Consider the following 22529-nt stretch of genomic DNA (forward strand, 5'->3'; position numbering starts at 1 on the left):
ACAGTCATCCAAGTGAACTGCACTCGATGAACGTCCTCGAAAGCATGGTAAAACGCAACATTCGCTTGGCAATGCTATGGCGTCTGTATTTTGGGATGCGCATGGAATAATTTTCATTGGCTACCTTGAAAAAGGAAGGACCATGAACAGCGACTATTACATAGCGTTATTGGATCGTTTGAAGGAAGAAATCGCCGAAAAACGACCGCATTTGAGTAATAAAAAAATTCTGCTTCGCCAAGACAAAGCAACCTGTCACAAATCAGTGAAAACGTTGGCAAAGATCCATGAAGTGAGCTTCAAATTGCTTCCTCATCCACCGTATTCTCCAGATCTCGCCCCCAGCGATTATTTTCTGTTCTCGAATCTCAAAATAATGTTCGCTGGGAATTAATTTTCGTCGAATGAAGAGGTGATTGCCGAAACTGAGGCCTATTTTGAAGCAGAGGACAAATCGTACTACAGAAATGGTATCGAAAAGTTGGAGGGTCTCTAAAATCAGTGTATCACCCTTGAATGGAATGTTGATATGTTGATTATAAAAAAAACTAATTTTGCAAAAAAAAATGTTTTACTATGGTAGGCCGGGGCCTTTTCAATTGATCTGTTATATTTGTGATTTTATTTTATAATTTTAAATGAACAGATAAAATTGTAAAGTGACCTACCGTTGGCAAATCTACCGGCCGGCCTAATGTCGAGAACCTTTAAGTAGCAGGTCGGGTCCAGACAAATCCTGGGTGGTAAATAGAAGAATAACGCATAATTAAAAAAGTTTTATTAAACTACTTTCCAGGTTAAAAATAATATAAAAAATATTGAGTAACACAGTTATCAAATCCAAAACCGTAATACAAAATATGTATTAAGGTTATTTTTTCTTTTTCTTTTTTAAATCTTTGTCTTTTTTAGCTGATTTTATATTGAGTGTTTCTTGTTCCATTTTTTTCAAATATCTTTGCTGTTGGTCCATAACATCTTTTAGCATCATTTCAGAATCAGCACGAATATCTAAATTATGAGTATTTGACTTGTCACTGTTATACATATTAATAGGAATGTGGAATAGAAATTTTAAATATTAATGTCTAATATTAGTTCACAATTCGTTGTAAGTGCATTTGTTAATTAGACATAGCGTGATATATATTTATTGAGCAAAGATTACTAGTTTGGAGCAAAACAAGTACCATTTGTAGGAAGTATAGCTTTTAATTGCATAAGTACTGCAGTTGAAGCAACTAGAATGATAGGAGACATATTACATCTGTACAGAGATTCAAATCAGCTGATTTCCACGAGGAAGACAAAGTACCTCCCGGAACTGCAAAGAAGTTTGAAGACATGTAATTGGAGGAGCTGCTTGACGAGAATGGTTATGAAACTCAGCAAGAACATGTCCACTGATTAGAGGCTACTCAACAATCCGTTTCTCATCCATTAAAACTTTTATAAAACAAAAAGAATGACATCGTCTACTATATGAATCAAAAACTGGGAGTCTTGAACAGCGTTTTTCATATGCCAGTAACTACTTCAACGGTAGAATTGAAAGTGATAGAGAAGAAAACTTGTCAATGACATAAGGAACAACCAGGAAGCAGACGAACTTTATTATTAACAGGTCAATTGAAAAGTCCCAGGCCTACCATAGTAAAACACATTTTTTTGCCAAAATTAGTTTTTGACTTAACATAATTCCCTTCAAGAGTGATACACTGATTACAGCGATTCTCCAACTTTTCAATACTATTTTTGTAGTACGATTTGTCCTTTGCTTCCAAATAGGCCTCAGATTCCGCGATCACCTCTTCATTCGACAAAAATTTCTTCCCAGCGAGCATTCTTTTGAGATCTGAAAACAGGAAGTAGTCGCTGGGGTCCAGTTCTAGAGAATACGGTGGATGAGGAAGCAATTCGAAGCCCAACTCATAGATTTTTGCCATCGTTTTGGAGCGGGTTCATCGTGTGCAATCCACTCGGATGACTGTCGATTGTACTTGTGAGTGAAACAATGAACAAGTGAAATGATGAGCCATGTTTCATCCATTGTCTTATATCGACGCAAAAACTCCGGTTTATTATGGTTGATCATCTTTAAACACTGCTCCAAATCATGAACTCGTCGTTGTTTCTGATCAAAAGTGAGCTAGCGCGGCACCTACTTTGCACAGAGTTTTCTCATACCCAAATATTCGTGAATGATATAATGTACACGTTCAGTTAATATCTTTATAGTGTCTGCTATTTCATTCTGTTTCAATTTATGATCATTCAAAATCATTTTGTGGATTTTGTTAATGTTTTCGTCGGTAACAACCTCTTTTGGGCGTCCACTGCGTTCGCCGTCTTCGGTGCTCATTTCACCACGCCTAAAGTTAGCATACCAATTCTTGATAGTTGATTTTCCGGAAACTCGGCATCAAGCCAAGTTTTTGCTTCAAGTTTATTTTTTCCCTTCAAAAAGCAATATTTGTTTAACACGCGAAATTTCTTTTTATTTACTTTTTTCATAATAACAAAAGTTGTTTCACTCATAATGCTATAATTCACAAACTAATGATCCGACAGCTGTCAAATTTATACACGCATATTTGAGGATTAGGGCTAACTGAAAAATATATGGATTTAAATCGAGTAGCGCCATCTATGTATCAGGCCGGGGACTTTTATATAACCTGTTATTTATATTTTAGTATTTCCCTGATTAAAGATATAACTATTTTTGTATAATGAAGTTATATAAATATATAAAGTATATATTATATTACCGTTGAACCATGTTGTCATTGTGTCTAAATCTCCTATTTGACTGTCAATTAGTTTATATAAATTGTCTTCAACAACTTTTTCTTCGTTTTGGTATTGTTGTAAAGTGTCCTCAATCATTTGTTCTTCTTTTACGTAATCATTAGCAGTTTTGATTTTGCTTAAATAACAGTTAATTGTATACTAGTAATAGGTGTTAACGAAAAAAACCCATAACATACCATGTATCATCGTCAATATTTTCTGGTGGTTTTGTAAATAAGTTTTCCATGCAAAATTCCTTGATTGTCTTGTCTGAATAGTCTTCAGGATTATTAGAGCGTATAGTTTTATCCAAAATGGGAGGCTCCCGGTTTACAATAACTTCTTCCAAAAATTTATTTCTGAAAAGAGAAAGTTATGTTTACAATTGTCCAGTTCATTTGTTCTTTCACTATAATTTAAATTTATAAATAAAATATTAATGCAAAATACATGTTCGTATTCGTAAATGCCAATGAATTGATAGAAATAAAAAGTTATATCAGTATCAAAAATAATAGAATTATATCCGCCAATGGTGATATTGTAGCAAGTCCATATATTAATGTCCGATGTTTTATGGAGCCTACGAAGTAGTGAGAGTAAGAAAACTTATCTCTTATTAATGAAAATAAATTATACATTTTCATTCTAATTGTTTATTCATTAAAGTTTGATATCTAATTTATATATTAGTCATATGTGGTCTTAGATCTTTTAGTAACTTCACATACCGATTTTCGCCAGCATATAATTGACAGTTTTCCTGCAAGAAATTACACATTATCCTATATTATCATATGTTAAATATTACGAAAATGTGCTTGAATCTTGTGCAAAATTGCGAATGCTTTCGTTTATTACGATGGGTTGAAGTAGTTTCATCAGGTTTTAACAATTTAAATATCGTGTAGAATACATGTAGTAACATTTGTAATTGTTCTTAGTGCTTATACATTATACTTTTGCATACATATTTCCGTGATTAACAAAGTGTCCTAATTTGATTGGCATAAATGATTATAAAGCCGGATTTGTAAATTTTGTAAAAATCTAAATATCTGTTTGAAAAAGAACAACTCTACAAACTCGCTGACCATTCCATTTTTCACTGATGATAGCGCTATATTCGCTGATACGGATTTTGAGGCTTCTACCATTATTTATAAATAGTTTGCCTTGCCGAGCAATATGACTTGATAATTAAGAAGAGACTAATGTATTGACAACTGACGGATTGGTGCTGGTGCAAGTCCCCACAGGATCCTGTTAGAGCAACTGTAAAAGTTCAAGTACTTGAGATTAATAATATCGGAAAAGAAAATTGCTGTCACTGAAATGATAAGCCAAATTGGTCGAGCTGCAGGAGTTTTTGCTACTCTAATGGATGCGTGTGGGAGTGAGGAAATATTAAAATCTTTCTATGGATCCTTCTTTTTTTTCTATCTTGTGGGCAATAGATATATCCTATATCAAAATAATTATTCATCTTGCAGTCTTGACAGGTCATGTGCAATTTACTGGAGCAAATGGTGATGGAACCGAGTAATAGACTAATAACATTACTAATATTTAGTACTTAATTAAGTTTATTTAACTGACCTGAATTAGATTCATAAAAACAAGTTTTTACTTGGGATTAGATTGTTGTAAAGAAAAACTTAATAATGTATGTTCCATGTTATTATTTTGTAAAAATATTTTTAACAAATAATTGAACATATTCCAAAAAATGAATAAGGAGCTCACTAAAAATTGAAAAATAATCGAACTGAGAGTTTAAACAAAAATAACATTTAAAAACAAATTATGTACATAATAATCATTGTAATTACTATACAAAAATAATCAAAAACCTTATTTAACCTAACTACACGTATTTTATATTCTACTATATACCTACAATTTAGCTTAATATCTACCTAAATTTATTTATTGACAATGTTGTTTTAACTACTACCAAGTGACTAATTTGAAGTCGGTGCCGAGCCCGTATGAGGAAAAATAGGAATAAAGAAAAAAGGGTATGTTGTCAATGTTTGAAAATAAGAAGCGCTTCAGGCCACGGGGTTCGCTAGCTAGCCTAGGGAGATTTGATAAATGTTCTAACCAAACAACGACAAAAATTATTTTCCTTATTGTTATATTAGTTATTATCCTTATAACCATTATACCATAGAAGCAGTTGTATTCAATATTTCTACGACTTCTTATATGACATAGTTAGTGCTTAAAAAGCAAATTAAATGGTTTTTGCACAGAACGTCTGGCAATAACATTATAGACAAATATCTGATAATATTAGATAAAAAATATGTGAAAACTTTGTACGGCCTTTGAAATTTGAACTTTACCCTCGATTTCCACCCCACTCACATCCCTCAACAGATACTGATTTGGCTCCTACGGTGTCTCACCTTAGTGAGTGTACTCTTTCGAATAAAAAAATAATTTTGAAAATCCGCCTATAAATGATAGAGAATTAGGCGAACATACATTAAAAAATATATACAGCCGCGAACATAGAACCTGCTCCATTTTCGAAATCGGTTAAAATGCTACATAGTCCCAACATGTTCTGCTGGCGATGTGTTTTATTAAAAATCATTATTATTTGGTATCGTAGCTATGATATTATTAACCCTGGAGTAACACTAAATATGAAGAAACAGCTTTAAAGAACCTTTACCTATATTTAAATAATATATTTTTTCTTAATTTGCAAAAAATGGTATAGTTGGATTTACAAAAATAAGTCGATGACAATTTTAATACTAACAGGTCAATTGAAAAGTCCCCAGCCTGACACATAAATCGCGCTACTAGAATTAAAGCCATATGTTTTTAGTTAGCCCTAACTCTCAAAAGATGTGTGTATAAGTTTGACAACTGTCGGATCATTAATATGTGTATTATAGCATTTTGAGTGAAGCAACTTTTCCTATTCTGAAAAATAAAATGGATAAAAAGGAATTTCGCGTATTGATAAAATATTGCTTTTTGAAGGGAAAAAATACAGTTGAAGCAAAAACTTTTTCCGGACTTTCCGGACACTGCTCCAGGAAAATCAACCATCAGAGATTGGATGTTAAGTTTAGACGTGGTAAAATGAGCACCGAAGACTGTAAACGCAGTGCTCAAAAGAGGTTGTTATCGAGAAAACATAAAAAAATCAACAAAATGATTTAGAATGACCGTAAATTGAAATTTGATGAAAGCAGACACTCTAAAGATATCAACTGAACGTGTACATCATGTCATTCACGAATATTTGAGTATGAGCAAGCTCTGAGAAAGTGGGTGCCGCGCGAGTTCATTTTTAACCAAAACCAACGAGTTTATGATTCAGAGCAGTGTTTGAAGATGATCAAACGTAATAAACCCAAGTTTTTGCATCGATATGTGACAATGGATGAAACATGTGTCCATTATTTTATTCCGAAATCCAATCGACAGTCATCCGAGTGGACTGCACACGATGAACTCGCTCCAAAGCATGGGAAAACAGTCGGCTAGCAAGGTTATGGCGTCTGTATTTTGGGATGCGCATGGAATAATTGTCATTGACTACCTTGAAAAAGAAATGATCATCAACAGCGACTATTACATAGCGCTGCTTCACCAAGACAATGCACCGTGTCACAAGTCAGTGAAAACGATGGTAAAAATCCATCAATTGGCCTTCGAATTGCTTCCTCATCCACCATATTCTCTAGATCAGGGCCCCAGCGACTATTTCCTGTTTCGTCGAACCAAGAGGTGATCGCCGAAACTGAGGCCTATTTTGAAGCAAAGGACAAATCGTACTACAAAAAGGGTATCGAAAAGTTGGAGGGTCGCTATAATCAGCGTATCACCGTTGAAAGGAATTACGTTGAATAAAATAAAACTAATTTTGCCAAAAAATAATTTTTCAATTGACCTATTATATCGTATATATACATAGTTCCACATCTTAGTTAATATATAGAGCAGACACGAAATTATTTATTTACTCATAGGCAATTGGTAAGATCAATAATGTCTGCATATTTTAGTGTACCTTGCGTTGGATAATATTTGTTTTCTACGGAAAATTACCATATACAAATTAATGCGAACAGCGTGTAAGTGTAGGCTTGTAGCTTGCCCTATCTCAGCTTGATATTCTGAATTAATCTTCCCACGTTATCCTGCGCACCACTATTACATATTACTGATAGCCTTTATAAGAGATGTTACTTACTTTGTGAGAATATCAGTTTAAGTATAGCCATGAAAATCACCACAGTCTTATTGACTATTGCAGCTATTCTAGCCATCTTTCCCAGTAAATCCGTTCAACATACCGTATATCGAGATCCAGGAAAATATTGTGGATCTAAATTTATCGAGATACTAGAACTGATTTGTAGAGGAACGTATAACGGACCAGCTCGGAAAAGAAATGGCTTACGTAAGTTTGTAGAAATTTCTGTTATAAACAATTTTAATGGGATGGGTGGAATTTCCATATTTTGCAGGTTTTCTCCAACTATGGAAACCAGAGATACGATTTCCCTTTATATCCAGGAAAAGATCACAAACTGTATTCACTAGCGAGGCTCCTGTTAGCAGAGATAACCCTGAATCCGAATGTTGCGAGAAATCATGTAGTTTTAGCGAGTTGGAGTTTTATTGTGCTGCAACGACTACCACGCCTAGAAACTTATAAGCGGTTCATTATTAAATAAATTTACGTGAAATTTTTTAATTCTATTTATTATAAATTGGCAAAAATAATTTTTTAAATATATTTTTAAAAGAAAGATATTATTTTTTCTTTTATTGTTATTGTCTTAGTTTTTAAAATATAACATAATGTTATTAATTATAATCATACAATATAATTAATTATAATTTATTTAGTTAATTTTAGATATATCGGTTGTATCCCGATAAATAAGCATTTTTTCTATGAATTCTATTATTAGTTTCACTAGATGTCTAATTTGGCAAGTCTTGAGATAATAATATTAAAAATAATAATTTTTAACATAAAATTATTAATATTAATAATAATAATAATACTTATAATAAATTATTGGTCTTTAATATTGTTTTATATATATTTTCGACTACAAGCATTAGCTTAAATCATAACTTAGACATTTTTAAAATAAAGAATGTGTGAAAAATATGCTTTGACATCAAGCATAATTAATAAAATAAGAATTATTTCAACCAGCTTGGTAGTGCAGTGGTAAAGGCGATAGGACGGTCCTCCTACTTTTGCGATAGCCGCGGGTTCGTATCCTGCTGGGTCATGGTCATAAATTTATGTTTGTGATTGTTTAAACTTTATGATTGTTTTAGGCAAGAGAGTGTAAAATCCGATAAGGAAAATGATCCCAGTCACGCCAGTAACCAGGCTGGGTAAGACCGGGTGTCTTCTGGGATGGTTTCTAAGATGGTCACTCGCCAGTCGGTAGGCTTAATGCCGAGGACCGTGGTTCGGAGCTCACGTTTAATAGTAGGTCGAGTCCGGATAAACCCATAGCTGGTAAAAGGAGAATTATTTCAGTAGCAACGTTATTATTATTATTAGGTAATAATAATTATTATTATAACTACTAGTTATTTTATATATTTAAGAATCGATGAATTACGGCAACTAAAATAGCAGCTATTGTTTAATAAAAGAACCCTTATTATAAATAAAAATAAAATTAATTCTAACTAAACTTTTTTTAAAAATAATAGATCAATTTAATTATAAAAATAAAGATATTTTTAAACATGCGAAATTATTGATATTTATAATCATATTAATACTCATAAATAGTAATTATATTAAGTAATGTGTTTGATTTATGTTGTTATTTAACATAGTTTTACAGCAATTTTCAACAAAATATTAAAAATAAAAAAAAAGAATAGTTGAGGGAACAACATTCAAGTTCCGCTTAATAGTCTTCAATATTGTGGATTAAAATAAATTTTTATTAACTTAATGCTTAACTGTATACTCTATTATGGGTATATGTGTTAGTAAAAATAATTTACACTAAATAAACAACAACAATGAAGCCAATATATAACACTTTAATTTTATGTGAAATATTTTAATATAAGTAATTGTTTATTTCATAAATCTTATTAATTTTGATCGCAATAGTAGTTTAATGACACTAGATGACAGAGTATGTATGTATAGTAAGTTAGGAGATTAATTAATATCTATCATTATTAAAATATTTCAATCAAAATTTAACCTTATATAAAGGAGTGAATTTTTTAATGCATTTTCCTTGTCTTATCATTATATGATAGATGGTTTCGGCGTAATATACTCGGATGTAATTCCATCGTTGAAGTCTGAAATCTAAGAGTTTGAGTTGAGCTTGAATTCTAAACACATTTTATGTCTATGTAAATAATGCAGTTCAACTTGATGTGCTAAATATGGTTCATTTCCAATTCAGTATTATTTACGTTATTTGCTACCTTTGGTATCTTGAGAAAGTGGTTTAGTTGTTGATTTCCATAAGGATACACAACTTTATATCCTCATTTATAAGAATGCTCATTTACTTTTTTTGAGTAAGATTAGAACAAAAGAGATACAGTGAATTGTGAACTATCCATCTTGTAATCTATATAGTAAAATACTTTAAAACCAAATAGGATTTAAAAATTAGCTTAAAAATGTGTTACTCTTTAGAATGACCCATAGTAGAGAAGGAACACCGTTAACTGAAGCAGGTGTTGAATGTTGATATGACATGATGTTGTTGTAATATTCTGTTGTTGTTTTAATATGATATAAATGTAAAAAATATTTTTCCTTTGTGTGAAAAAAAACATTTTCAGTCAAATGCAAAAATAATGTTGGCCTAAAATTAAATTTTAAATTAAATTTTTCAAATGGGGAGATTCATTGTTATTTGTAAAATACAAATAAATGTTGCATTTTGTCGCAGGTATAGAGACATAATCGATTTTAACAGTGTAGGCCATCGCGAGACTCTTAGTTAAAATATGGCTTCCTTGATATGAGATTAATTATACAATCCTTTAAAGGAATTAATATGAGCATTATACGATACAAGAAATCAATAAGCGATACGTTTTCTGATATCAACGAATAGGCTCATTTAATTTTTATATTTACATTCAACCCACATTACTAAACTAAATCAAATACTATTATATTAAAGTTAATGGATCCGTTAACGATATTGTTAATGATGTAGCAATTAACAGCAACAAGTGAATTAATTGATCTAGTCAGTGTAATTACAGTGCATGACTTGATTGAATACATGTTTTTGTAAGCAAAAAAATTGCTAATGTTATGATTGCCTTAGAATTATTTTTTATGTAGATGTGAGAAAGATATTCTTGATTAATATATGTTGTACCATTTTTCGCAACAAATACCTTTCCAAAGCGAAGACATTATCAGAATGTATGAAATCACTTAATAATTCCCAATAACATATTTATTTCTCATTGGTTATTTAGATAAAACCATCACAATTTGACGTAATGCAATTTCTGAGAATTTTGGATAAGAATTATCTTGGCATGTTAACTTTAGTCCTCAGAACCAACTAAAGAACATTTTTTAAGATTTCGTGACAAACTGGTGATTATTATGATGATTGAAATATAACGCTTTTAATAGAGAATGATGGGTAACAAAAATTTTAAACATTTTTTTTTAAATATTACTCTGTGGTTTAACAATCTGCCCAGTGGGCAAGATAGCATCATACAGCTTAAGTGTAACAGCAGTGCCCCATAGTTGGATTTCATATGGCCAAATAGACTTTAATCTATTGATTCGTATAGCAATACCTTATTTTCTAATTATTTAATATAGTTTAAGTCCAAATGGTTTTCGGTTAGCAAGCAAATGCTTCTTTTAGGTTAGGCGTCGGTTTGGGTACCAAGATGTATAGCATTTTCAGCTTGGGCATGTTGACAGTTATTGATATTTACTGATGGACATATTTTTCTACGTAAAATGAATGTTACATGATAAACTTTGTTTCTTCAAAAGCAGTTATAATTTATCAGCTGTGTTTGGAGGTTCTTTGATGCTGTCTTTGGACATTCGTGGGATGCTAAGGTGGCTGTATCGTCTGCTTATATTGCAACTGTAGTGATTTTTGTGGTTGGTAGGTAAGTTGTGTATATATCAGAGTCAATAGACTGACTTGAGTTCCTAAATACATTGGATAACATTCAGTAAGTTCGTCACATTGTTTTATATTGAAATGGAGGATGAGGTAGGAACTTCTTTAATTTAACTTGCAACCCTGTATGCTATAATTTATCAAAAGCCTACGATATGTCCAAAATGTAACTAAACAATATTTTTTGCTATATAAGTACAAATTTATCATGTTTACAGGTCTATATACCTCTCAAATCAAATCACACAAACCCAAATTGGTGTTCTGGAATAATATTTCGTCTCTCTATTGTATAATTGAGTTACTTTATATATAATTTCTCAAAAAATGTCGAAATTATCGGTAGCAAACTTACAGATCGGTAGGAGATAACATCTTTTTCAGTTTCCGGGTTTGAAAATCATTATTATTTTTGCTACTTTCAAATTGCTAGAAAAGTGATTCAATTGTAATATTGGATTGAATATAAATGTTAATAATATTACACCTTTCTCTGATAGTTTTTGTAATTTAAAAAACGTAAACTTATTTTAAGGTAACTAAAATTTTGTTCTTAATATTTTGATAAGATATTTTATTTTAAATTTTTATTTGTTATATATAAGTTAATTATTCTTTAATTTTAGCATATTCTAAGTAAGTCTAAAAATGTCTCGTTTCCTAGTCATTCACGAACTATTTATTCCTGATACGAGAATATACCTTTAGACAGCTGTCTGGACGTACATTCATTAACATATTTAGTAAACATCAACGTTACATTCAACTTATATAAAATTTAAATAAGGGCCTCCACGATCAGTATAAAACGACTTCCGTTCTCCCTCCAGTTCTCAGATGATCCTGGTCTATCTCCCGATGGATTTCAAAACGGTTTGGGTAGCCCTTTACTTAGTATTCCTCGCTTATGTACATTGTATGTCTCGAGTGACCTTACCCCATCCCGACGCGTTAGTTCGATATTGTGGCGACCGATTTCCAGACATAAGCAGCCTAGTATGTCAAGATATGTACCATCATGCAGATAAAAAGAGCAAGTACCGTAAGTTATATCAACAAACATTATAACATAATACGACAGCAATATATCGATGTTTTACAGGGCACCCGAAAAATATATACTTAGATTATATATATGAGAATTATCCGACCGAAGAACAACGATATCCATTTCCATTTGTAATGAGATCCAATGCGAACAAATTATTACGTATGAAGAGGGATACAAATCCAACAATAGAATGTTGTTTGAAGCCCTGTAAATTGAAAGAGATTCAGACTTACTGTGAAGAACCAGACCCGGCTAGCCAGAGTTCGTCCAAGTCTACATAAACATCAGCACCGAGAAATTAGCTGTTTTTAATAAATATATCTTGAAATGTCTCTAGTATAATATATAGCATATGTTGTAGTTAATATTGTAATTATTACCTTAATAAAATTCAATAATTTCAAAAAATTTATAACGAATACGTCTTAAATGATAAATATAATAAATTGATGCTTTATTTTTGATCATTGATCTTTACTGTTTTTAATATAAAATAGCAAAATGTTTAAGGTAAAATAGAGATGGCCTGCATTAGAACAATTATACTAGCGTTGGGAATTATCGACTGAAAACAATCGAAGCAGTCGATAGTCAAAAAACTAGCGACTGAAAATAGTAATTACTATATTCAGTCAAATGCACGGTTCGAGTGTTTTTTTACTCCTGATGGCAGACGAAGATGTTCGAACCTTTTCTTGTATAAATTGTGAGAGAGGAAAGGACGGAGATTATGTTAACAGTTAATTTTATATGTGCTAATATTTTCCAACGGTAATATAAGCAAGACCGAGATGTACATATTCCTTCACGTACTAAGTTTAGAAAAGAGAAGGAAAAAATAATTACTGAATACTATTAACATGCAATTAATAATTTCACTTTGAACGCCGTAGAATTACTTGTATATTTGAATGATGTGTGGATTTGTGAAAAGGAATGAAATTTTTTTATGGAGTGGAATAATACCCCACAAATGTTTTATAGCATTTTAATATCTTAATTGCTAATTTTAAATAATATGCTATAATAAATGTTGACAATACAATAGAGGTTAAACAAAATCAAAAATGTACAATAACCATAAATATTAAACATATACCTAATCATAGAAAAAAAAACTAATCCATGACATAATTAAAAATGATCGTTCAATAACTATTAGACTTTTTTTTAAATAAAGTAAACGCTTTATTTATTATTGAAGTCAAATATTTTTTATTGCCATAAAAACACTATTTTACAAAACTATTTTACTATTTATCATCGACAATTTTAATCTTTTTACCCTATTACATTAACAATTTTGAAAAATATCGTTCCAAAATTCTGATATATTTATATGCAATATATTGTTATTTACAGGCAAATTACCAAAAAAAATCATAAAACTATAGATATTACATATAAATCTATGTAAGCATAAATTGGGTACATTTTTGTCAAGGTTGCAGCTAGGACGACAGAGCCAGAACATTAAAAATCAGTCGAATGAAACTAGTAGAACCATAAATAGTAATTAAAAGTAAACGACTGAAACAGACGATAGTAAATAGCAACAAAATCAGTCCGACAGAAAATAGTGACTGAAAGCAGTCGACTGAAACAGTCACTGGTAAAAAGTAGTAAAATCAGTCGAACCAAAAATAGTGACTGAAACAGTCGATAGTAAAAAGTAGTCGATTACTAAATAGTCGATAGTCGTTTTCAGTCGATAGTTCCCAACGCTAACTTGGTTATCACATTCTTAACAGAATCAACATGGATTTGACTAACTTCTCATGATTATTGGATGAACTATTCAATATAAAACATACTTGTCAGCAAAACTATAAACAATAGCTATAAACTTTTATAGATTTATGCATTTATTATAAAAAATTTTACTGATAAAAGTATGTAAACTACATACAATTATTTGATTTTGAAATATTAATTAGAATCTAATATAACAAATATAATAAAACAATTATTTCATATTCATATATTCATATATTCATTTTCTATTTCATATTCTTCAATTATTTTTGTCATTCTATCAATTCTTTTATGTTTATTTCGACGTATTACTGTTTATAACGTTTAGAATTTTAATTTTGGCAATTCTTGAATCATATTAACATTTATGAAAAAATAATAATTCGGATTATAAAAAGCCTTTTTTTTGTTTTTATGAAGAATCGGTTATTTATTCAAAAAACACTAATTTTTTTTTACTTGTTATAATTAGTAATCAGAATAAGCAAGTTTAATCCAAGTATGCAGTAAATTTCAAGTTCATTTTCGCTTTCGATTGTGCAACAATAGGAAACTCTGTCATGTTGCAAAATGAAATGGAATGGATCTTTAGGCCAATATAGAGGATTGTTTCTAAAGCTCAACATTTCCATAATGTCATTAACGAATTTCTTTTTTGTTTGAATTGCCCATTTTTGTCATTATGTACAAAATATCTTTCTGATAAAAAGTAATAATATGACTAAATAAAGATACCAATACTACGAAAGAAAGATTCACAATCGACTAAATGTATAGATGATGGCTGTTAAGATCTGAAATTGATTAAGTAAAGTAAATGAAACTAAGGTTATATCCAGTTGAAGAATTGATCAGAACGAAACCTTGATCTATTAAACATGCCAAAACATAAATTTATTGTAAAGTATTTCATGAATTATTGTAGTTGCATATGCCTATAAGCTTGTTAGGCTATTATTTAAAATGAACTTCAAATTACATTTTGTGAATTTTATTTACTCAAATGCTGCGACGTAATTTTCTACAATACAGACCTGCATCATCAAAATGTATATAATTTAAACTTTTTTGTGTTGCAGTATATGGCACTGTTGATACCATTTGAAATTGGGCTTCATTTGTTTTGTTTATTGTGTATATGAACCTTTAATAATTGTGTACAACAATGTAAAATGGTATTTTGGTAGCCCTGTATATATTCTACCTGAATCCATGGTTAGTTTTTTCCAGAATAACTCATTCACTTCAATTCCATAAAACTTAAAAGTATAGTCATTATTGAGGAATCGTTTGTGGGGAAATTTTGTTTATTTGCATTGATAAATCCCAGTTGACTCTCTCCGTTGTTTGCACAAAACATTTTTTTTAACTATGAAACATAAGATAAATATTCCAAATAAAATTGAAACGCGTTAAAAAGTTTAAATATTGGATTACAGAAATTATGGTTAGAAAATTGTAAGTGACGCTATTGTTTCGTAGCGTTATTGATAAATATTAGTAATGCCAATTTTAGTTTTAAAATAAATGTAATTTTAATAACCTATACCTAAAGTATTACAATTATAAACAAATATACATAAATTTATTGTAAAGTATTTCATGAATTGTAGTAGTTGCATATGCTTATAAGATGGTTATGTTATTATTTAAAATGAACTTCAAATTACAATTTGTGAATTTTATTTACTCAAATGCTACGGCGTAATTTTATACAATATAGACCTGCATCATCAAAATGTATATAATTTAAACTTTTTCGTGTTGGAGTATATAACTCTGTTGATACCATTTGAAGTTGGGCTTCATTTGTTTTGTTTATTATGTATATGAGCCTTTAATAATTTTGTGCAACAATGTAAAATGAATATTTTGGTAGCCCTGTATATATTCTACCTGAATCCATGGTTAGTTTTTCCAGAGTGTAGTCATTATTGAGGAATTGTTTGTGGGGAAATTTTGTTTATTTGCATTGATAAATCCCAGTTGACTCTCTCTGTTGGTTGCACAAAACATTTTTTATTTGACTCTGAAATATAAGATAAATATTCCAAATAAAATTGAAACAAGTTAAAAAATTTAAATATTGGATTACAGAAATTATGGTTAGAAAATTGTAAGTGACGCTAATGTTTCGTAGCGTTATTGATAAATATTAGTAATGCCGATTTTAGTTTTAAAATAAATGTAATTTTAATAACCTGTACCTGAAGTATTACAATTATAAATCAATATATTTTTGATTCTTTATTACAGCTATCTAGCCTATTGATTTATTACTGCAACATAACTGATAAGTGGTTAGTTAAAACTCAAAATACTAATAGGCCTCCATCCAAAATTCATCTCACGCGTCACATTTCCGAATTCAAAAGCGGCTAATGGCGAAACGTTAGGACACATTTGGGAAATATCTACGAACCCTTCCCTTTATATTTATTCCTACCTCAATTCCATCCCCGTTGTGTATCGCTCTTTGTCCTCCCCGAACCATTTCAGTTTCTTTTCGCGTCTCGTCTCGCTCACCGACGTGTCCTCGAGGAATTCAAGCGATTCTTCCGCTCCGTGCACGAGGTCTAACACCCAGAAGGGTCGTTCTAACGTCCACGTTGTCGTTGGAGGTCTTTTCGGGTTCAGTTTATGTTTCGACACGCTGAATGATAAAAACCGTCCGTCAATGTTGTGTATTCGATAGTGAATTAGATGTCTTACGTCTTATCAGGAGGGTAAATATACTGGGATTCACGGATATGTTCGATATGGCTCCATTCGGATGCGGTCAAAGGCCACGAATTTCCGATCTGGAAGCAATTATTGTCTTAGTAATAACAGCATTCTAAAAATATCTGAAAATTTCCAAAACAAAACCAATAAGATATTAAAAGAATTACCACTTCCTCTATTAAATATTAATATTAATTAGTGACCGCCGTGTGGCCACAACTTATTAAGTTAATCACGTTTCTTTCATAATAGAGTAACGAAAATAACTTAAAATTATATGCTACCAAAACTTGTTTTCACAGTATTTTCATTTATTTAATTTAATTTTATTTGTTTTTAGAGCCCATCAGCCTCTTGGGCTATTCAGGGTCGATTACAATGTAGTATTTAATTTAAATATACTATACCATACAGAAAAAAAATATATATATATATATATATATATATATATATATATATACATATATATATATATATATATATATATATATATATATATATGTATATATATATATATATATATATATATATATATATATATATAATACAACGCTAACAATGTATAGAACAAATAAAATATAAAATAAGTTAAAGGCAAAACATTTAGAAAAACAAATTAAACCGTAAAATTATATAAATATCTCATTTCTCAGTGAATGTTATAAGTGCTGGAGCAGGTAGGTGGCTGTCAAAATGTCCATCAGCAAGTCTATTTGCTCAGTTTGGAGTTCAATGGCCTCGGCATCACGAGTTGCTGCCTTAGAACTATATATTTCTGACAGTCTAGTAGGATGTGCCTGACGCTCAGTTGAGTCTGACATTGATCACATAGGGGTGGGCCTCGTCCTTTTAACAAATATTCGTGAGTAAGTCTACAATGCCCTATCCGCAGACGAGCGAAGATACTCAGTTTAAGTCTGCTAATATTATTGATATCTGGAAGCTAGTGAAAGACCCTCTTGATCTCCCATAACTTATTATTCTTTACCCAATTCCAGAATGGAGGTCCCAATTTAGTTGGTCTATTTGTTTAAAGAAAGCTTTCATGTGTATTTTAGCATCTTTATTGCAAAATAGCACATTTGGTTTGGTCGAATCTTCTATCCTGCTCGGTAAAAAGTCGGATTTTTCATTTTCGAGTATTCCTCCATGAGAGTGAACCCAGAAGTATGTAATCCTTACACCCTTATTTTCAAAAGTTGTGTGCAGCTCTCTTATATATGTAAGAGGGTGGATTGTATTTTCCGATCTCAGACTCTCCAAGGAACTTTATTTTCAGAACAATATTTTCAATATAAGATCTTTTCGATATAACAATAAAATTTCTTCTCAGCGAGCATTCTTTTGAGATCTGAGAACAGGAAATAGTCGCTGGAGGCCAGATCGGGATAATACGGTGGATGAGGAAGTAATTTGAAGCCCAATTCATGGATTTTTACCATTGTTTTCACTAACTTGTGGCACGGTGCATTGTCTTGGTGAAGCAGCACTTTCTTTTTCTTCAAATGCGGTCGTTTTTCGGCGATTTCTTCCTCCAATAACGGTCCAATAAGGTAGTAGTATTCAAGGTAGTTAATGAACATTATTTCATGCGTATTCCAAAATACAGACGCTATAATTTTATGCCAGCCGGTTGCGTTTTCCCACGCTTTCGAGCGGGGCCATCGAGTGCATCCCACTCGGATGACTGTCGATTGGACTTCGGAGTGAAATGAGGGAGCCATGTTTCATCCTTTGTATGCAAAAACTCGTATGTATGCAACACATATCGACGCAAAAACTCGGGTTTATTACGCTTGATCATCTTCAAACACTGCTCCTGAATGAAACACTGAATCATAAACTCGTCGTTGTTTTTGGCCAAAAGTGAGCTCGCCGGGCACCCACGTTGCACAGAGCTTTCTCATATCCAAATATTCGTGAATTATATGATGAGAGAGTGCCTACTTTTATTTTATTTTATTTCAATTTACGGTCATTCAAAATCATTATGTGGATTTTTTAAATGTTTTCGTCGGTAACAACCTTTTTTGGGCATCCACTGCGTTCACCGTGTTCGGTACTCATTTCGTCACGTCTAAACTTAACGTACCAATCCTTGATAGTTGATTTTCGGCATCAAGCCAAGTTTTTGCTTCGATTGTATTTTTTCCCTTCAAAAATCAATATTTTATCAACACACGAAGTTCCTTTTTAACCATTTCTTTTACAATAACAAAACTTGCTTCACTCAAAATGCTATAATTCACAAACTAATGATCCGTCAGCTGTCAAATTTATATACGCATCTTTTGAGTATTACGGCTATCTAAAAAACATATAGATTTAATTCTAGTAGCGCCATCTATGTGTCAGGCCGGGGACTTGACTTGTTATTGCAAAACAATAAATACACCAGGCCAATTAAAAGAATAATTTATTTACCTAAATTTTTAATTAAAATTAGATCGCTATTTACTTATTTATTCCATTATTTAATCCAAGCCTTTAATTTTTTAATCTTTTATGTAGTTTGTAGTTTTTGTCTATCTGCTGTTTTCTACTTTCTCTAGTGTTTGATTCTCTCAGACTCTTATCTCATTTTCATTTTTCATGTGAGAACTAACAACCCACCAACGAATGATGAATTTTTAGGAAAATGGATAATTAAAGATCATCAAAATTTTATGAAGCTATTTTATAATTGTTAATATTCTTTGCAACATTCATTTGAACTCTTGATGCATCAGTTATATATATATATATATATATATATATATATATATATATATATATATATATATATATATATATTATGTATTCGTACTTTGTAAATTATGAAACTTGAAATTAATCAGAAGTTTATGCCACTAAAATACAAGATTTTCGTACACAAGATTTTCTTTAATAAGCTTTTTCTAGTGCCTTATCAGTTACTATCGGTCCTTAAGCAAGAACAATTGTTCTCAGCTGTTCGTCAGACATCAATCATATGAGCAAATAGGACAGACGATTCATGTTTTTATCGAATTTTGGTAATCCATGTTGGAATGAAATGTTCGCATATGTCAATTTGTTTTTTTTCTACAAAAATGTAAAATATAACTTTTTGTGATCGTACTGTACTTAAATATATTTTATTCCATTAACAAGGAGATAATCAAAAGTAGCACAGCATTTTCGGTTAACCGATTAATGTTTTTTACGCCCTCATACACATAATAAAAAATAAATCGAATTTAATTTGCGAATTATCTGGATTTTAATTTGCATTTGCATTTAGCATTATTTAGTTTATTGCAGCATTTATGTATACTATTATATAATATAAATACTAACTACTTTTGCTTCAAGTACGTATTCAGTTTCCACAGTTTCAATTAACCTGGACAAGGATTCACTTTGCCGGTTACGTGATCGGATTGAAGACCTACAATTAATCTAATTAATTATAAGTAAAAGGTTATTTCTATAACTCTGTTTAGACCTTTGAGCTAGTTTTTCAGCAGATTTCAATTTTGTGAAGCTTTTCTTTGACGACTTCTCACTAGCTGCATCACTTTTTATCGAATTCTCTTGACTACCTGTACGTTTTCTGATTTCTGGAAAGAAAAGCGAAAACAATATTCTCAATAAGTCTTCGGATTGATACATAGATGGCACTATTATTGAATAAATCATATGTTTGATAAGTGACACTAAAATCTATTATTATTTGCATTTTCAATTCCAAGTTACAGAGATTTTATAAAACAACTTTTTTCAAAAATATACTTTCTAAATATACATAGAAAACATAAAACTGCTTTTTCGACATTCATTACGTTCTTTGGGTTTGATTTGAAGGGATATGGTGCCGAAGTCCATAAAATACTTTTAAACTGTAATTATGCTATTATGTTATTTCCTATTTATCGGTCTGAAACGTTTGGAGAACTAACAAAGTTCCACTCTGAATTACAAGATTTATCGGATTAAGGCATAGATTAAACTCTGAAAAAACCTTCAGACAGGTTAGCAGTTGGTCAATAAACTATTTCCAGGCATTAGATCCAGAATGTGAATGGAAAGATCCAAAAGGATTCATTATGACTATTACGATGAACTCTATAGAAAATAGTAGTTTCAAATATATTTTATTTTTTATATATATTATTTTTATATATTTTTATTTTATATATTGCGGTTTTGTGGCTTTCCAGGAAGAGTTTTATGCAGCGAATTGTGACTGATGAATCTACTACGATAAGCCCAAGTACACAAGGTCATGGATTAGACCATCCACATCGACGCCAGCTCTTGCTGTGCATATTATAGGTATAGCGACCTGCTAAATTACCAAGTGATAGACTGCAGCACGAACGAAAAGTTCCACTGCACTACCGCATTGCCCAGACATAGCGCCTTTAGATTGCTTCTTGTTTAGATTGATAAAGTATGGCTTGACCGGCACACAATGTCGAAACGTTAAAGAAGTGCGAAAATGTATCGATAATTTTATCGTTGCTAAATCAATGACGTTGATTCAGCATGTATCGCCATATTAGCTAAAATATTTCTATATAAATATACTATTGTTTATTATTATTATATACCTTTCTCGCTGGTGACACTTCCTTTACTCATTCTCCTTTTGGAACTTTTTGATCTTAAGCTATCACTAGATCCATACTTTTTGTTCAGCTTGCTATAAGTAATCTGACTTAAACTTGTTTCCATTGGTTGTTTATTTTTAAAAACTTTCTTCACTAGTGTCATTGATGGATTTTCGGCATCAGTAGCTTCGATGCATTTGAGATATAACAATGGCAGCAGAACACTTCCTACACCGATGCCTTCGGAAATTGTTTTTCCACTGGTGTCAAATAACTTAAACGATATTCGGGCAAGATCGTAGGATGTCGTGATATGGGCGGTAAGAAATGCATCCGATGATATTGTTATTTTCACTCGACAAATAATTTGATCGTAGGTGGCCATATAATTGTTTCTCAAACATATGGATTTAACGGAAAGTCCGGGAAAGATGATTAAATTAGATTTAGACATTTTCTGCGTTACTACTGCCAATTTCCAGGTAACTTTCGTGATATTTTCGACCCAGGCGTAACAGATAATCGTATACCCGTTCATGTTACTGGTATATTTATGAACCGCCACATTGTTCGTATATCGTTTAACTTCTTGCTGGGTATCGTTATCGAACACTCTGACGAAATATGAACTCAGATTGGAAAACAAATTAATTTTGATAAATATATCCTTCACTGAATTAATGTGAAAGTCGTATCGACATATCAGCAACCAACATGGTTCATTTGAATTCGGGGAAATGGTGTCGGAGAAATAGAACGTTTGGAAAACCGATTCGATATCTCTTGGCAAATCCATTTTGTCTCTGATGTAATTCATATCATTTGCTTCGAAAAACTGTCGATACATTTTCGAGCAAAAAGTTAATCGATTATCTGCCGAGAATATCTCGCCGTATATCTTCTTCAGAGTTTCAAATATACCTAAAAAATTAAATAAGTAAATATAATTAAATTAATTTTATTTTAGGTGATTGTAAAGATATATATTAGTTGAATATATATAATAATATACATATTATAACATAGTAGGTATATAACTGATAGAATGACAAGTTATAATATATTCAAAGATATAGTTTTTCTTGCACCTTATTGTGTCGTTCGACAATGCTGTGTTGTATTGTGATTTTATTAAATTTTCAATAGATCGTGGCGCATTCACCATATTTCTCAAATGCGTAAGTATATTTTTCAGCAATTTCATCAAAATTAACTATCTAGGCGTCGATATAAATAATTATGGCTAGATAAATAATCAAATATTTATGATGTAGAAAACATCGTCGGAAAGATTAGTATTTAATCTACTAAAAGAACAATTTCAACAATTATTAATAATCAGCTTACTTCAGAAAATTATAATCACTAACGATTCACCAACGTTTCTATAAAATATATTATATTAATGAAATTAATAATCTTTTTTATTTTTATGTGTATATAAAGACCATAAAGTCATTAATTTTCAAAAAA

General features: G+C 31.1%; 3 protein-coding genes across 3 annotated transcripts; 2 read left to right on the top strand and 1 right to left on the bottom strand.

Moving 5' to 3' along the window:
• Nucleotides 1-680: 680 nt before the first annotated feature.
• LOC143195850 (uncharacterized) lies at nt 681-21971 on the bottom strand. The gene is made up of 8 exons (XM_076403326.1): nt 21057-21971; nt 19949-20063; nt 19801-19891; nt 16471-16559; nt 16205-16411; nt 2991-3152; nt 2772-2929; nt 681-1011 (listed from the first exon to the last, which is right to left on the bottom strand). Exons 1-8 carry the CDS (start codon nt 21901-21903, stop codon nt 872-874), a joined length of 1809 nt encoding a protein of 602 aa, XP_076259441.1. The 5' UTR covers nt 21904-21971; the 3' UTR covers nt 681-871.
• On the top strand, nt 6921-7598 carry LOC143195856 (LIRP-like). The gene is made up of 2 exons (XM_076403336.1): nt 6921-7225; nt 7293-7598. The coding sequence occupies exons 1-2, from the start codon at nt 7045-7047 to the stop codon at nt 7481-7483; spliced, it is 372 nt and encodes a 123-aa protein (XP_076259451.1). The 5' UTR covers nt 6921-7044; the 3' UTR covers nt 7484-7598.
• LOC143196037 (LIRP-like) lies at nt 11800-12413 on the top strand. The gene is made up of 2 exons (XM_076403624.1): nt 11800-11994; nt 12055-12413. Exons 1-2 carry the CDS (start codon nt 11811-11813, stop codon nt 12282-12284), a joined length of 414 nt encoding a protein of 137 aa, XP_076259739.1. The 5' UTR covers nt 11800-11810; the 3' UTR covers nt 12285-12413.
• Nucleotides 21972-22529: the final 558 nt, after the last annotated feature.

This window comes from Rhynchophorus ferrugineus, unplaced genomic scaffold (genome assembly GCF_030347505.1).
Source record: "Rhynchophorus ferrugineus isolate W39M unplaced genomic scaffold, kcgeb_rfMv2 rfM4, whole genome shotgun sequence".
In the NCBI taxonomy this organism is placed as follows: domain Eukaryota; kingdom Metazoa; phylum Arthropoda; class Insecta; order Coleoptera; family Curculionidae; genus Rhynchophorus; species Rhynchophorus ferrugineus.

What these genes read in the sequence shown, in the direction of transcription:
- LOC143195856 (XM_076403336.1), top strand. Translation starts at nt 7,045, where the DNA reads ATGAAAATCACCACAGTCTTATTGACTATTGCAGCTATTCTAGCCATC. An exon ending in TCGGAAAAGAAATGGCTTAC is followed by an intron (nt 7,226 to 7,292) that starts GTAAGTTTGTAG and finishes CATATTTTGCAG; the next exon opens with GTTTTCTCCAACTATGGAAA.
- LOC143196037 (XM_076403624.1), top strand. Translation starts at nt 11,811, where the DNA reads ATGGATTTCAAAACGGTTTGGGTAGCCCTTTACTTAGTATTCCTCGCT. An exon ending in AGATAAAAAGAGCAAGTACC is followed by an intron (nt 11,995 to 12,054) that starts GTAAGTTATATC and finishes GATGTTTTACAG; the next exon opens with GGCACCCGAAAAATATATAC.
- LOC143195850 (XM_076403326.1), bottom strand. Translation starts at nt 21,903, where the DNA reads ATGTATCGACAGTTTTTCGAAGCAAATGATATGAATTACATCAGAGAC. An exon ending in AAGTGTCACCAGCGAGAAAG is followed by an intron (nt 20,064 to 21,056) that starts GTATATAATAAT and finishes TTTTCTTTCCAG; the next exon opens with AAATCAGAAAACGTACAGGT. An exon ending in ACAACGGGGATGGAATTGAG is followed by an intron (nt 3,153 to 16,204) that starts GTAGGAATAAAT and finishes TTCTCTTTTCAG; the next exon opens with AAATAAATTTTTGGAAGAAG.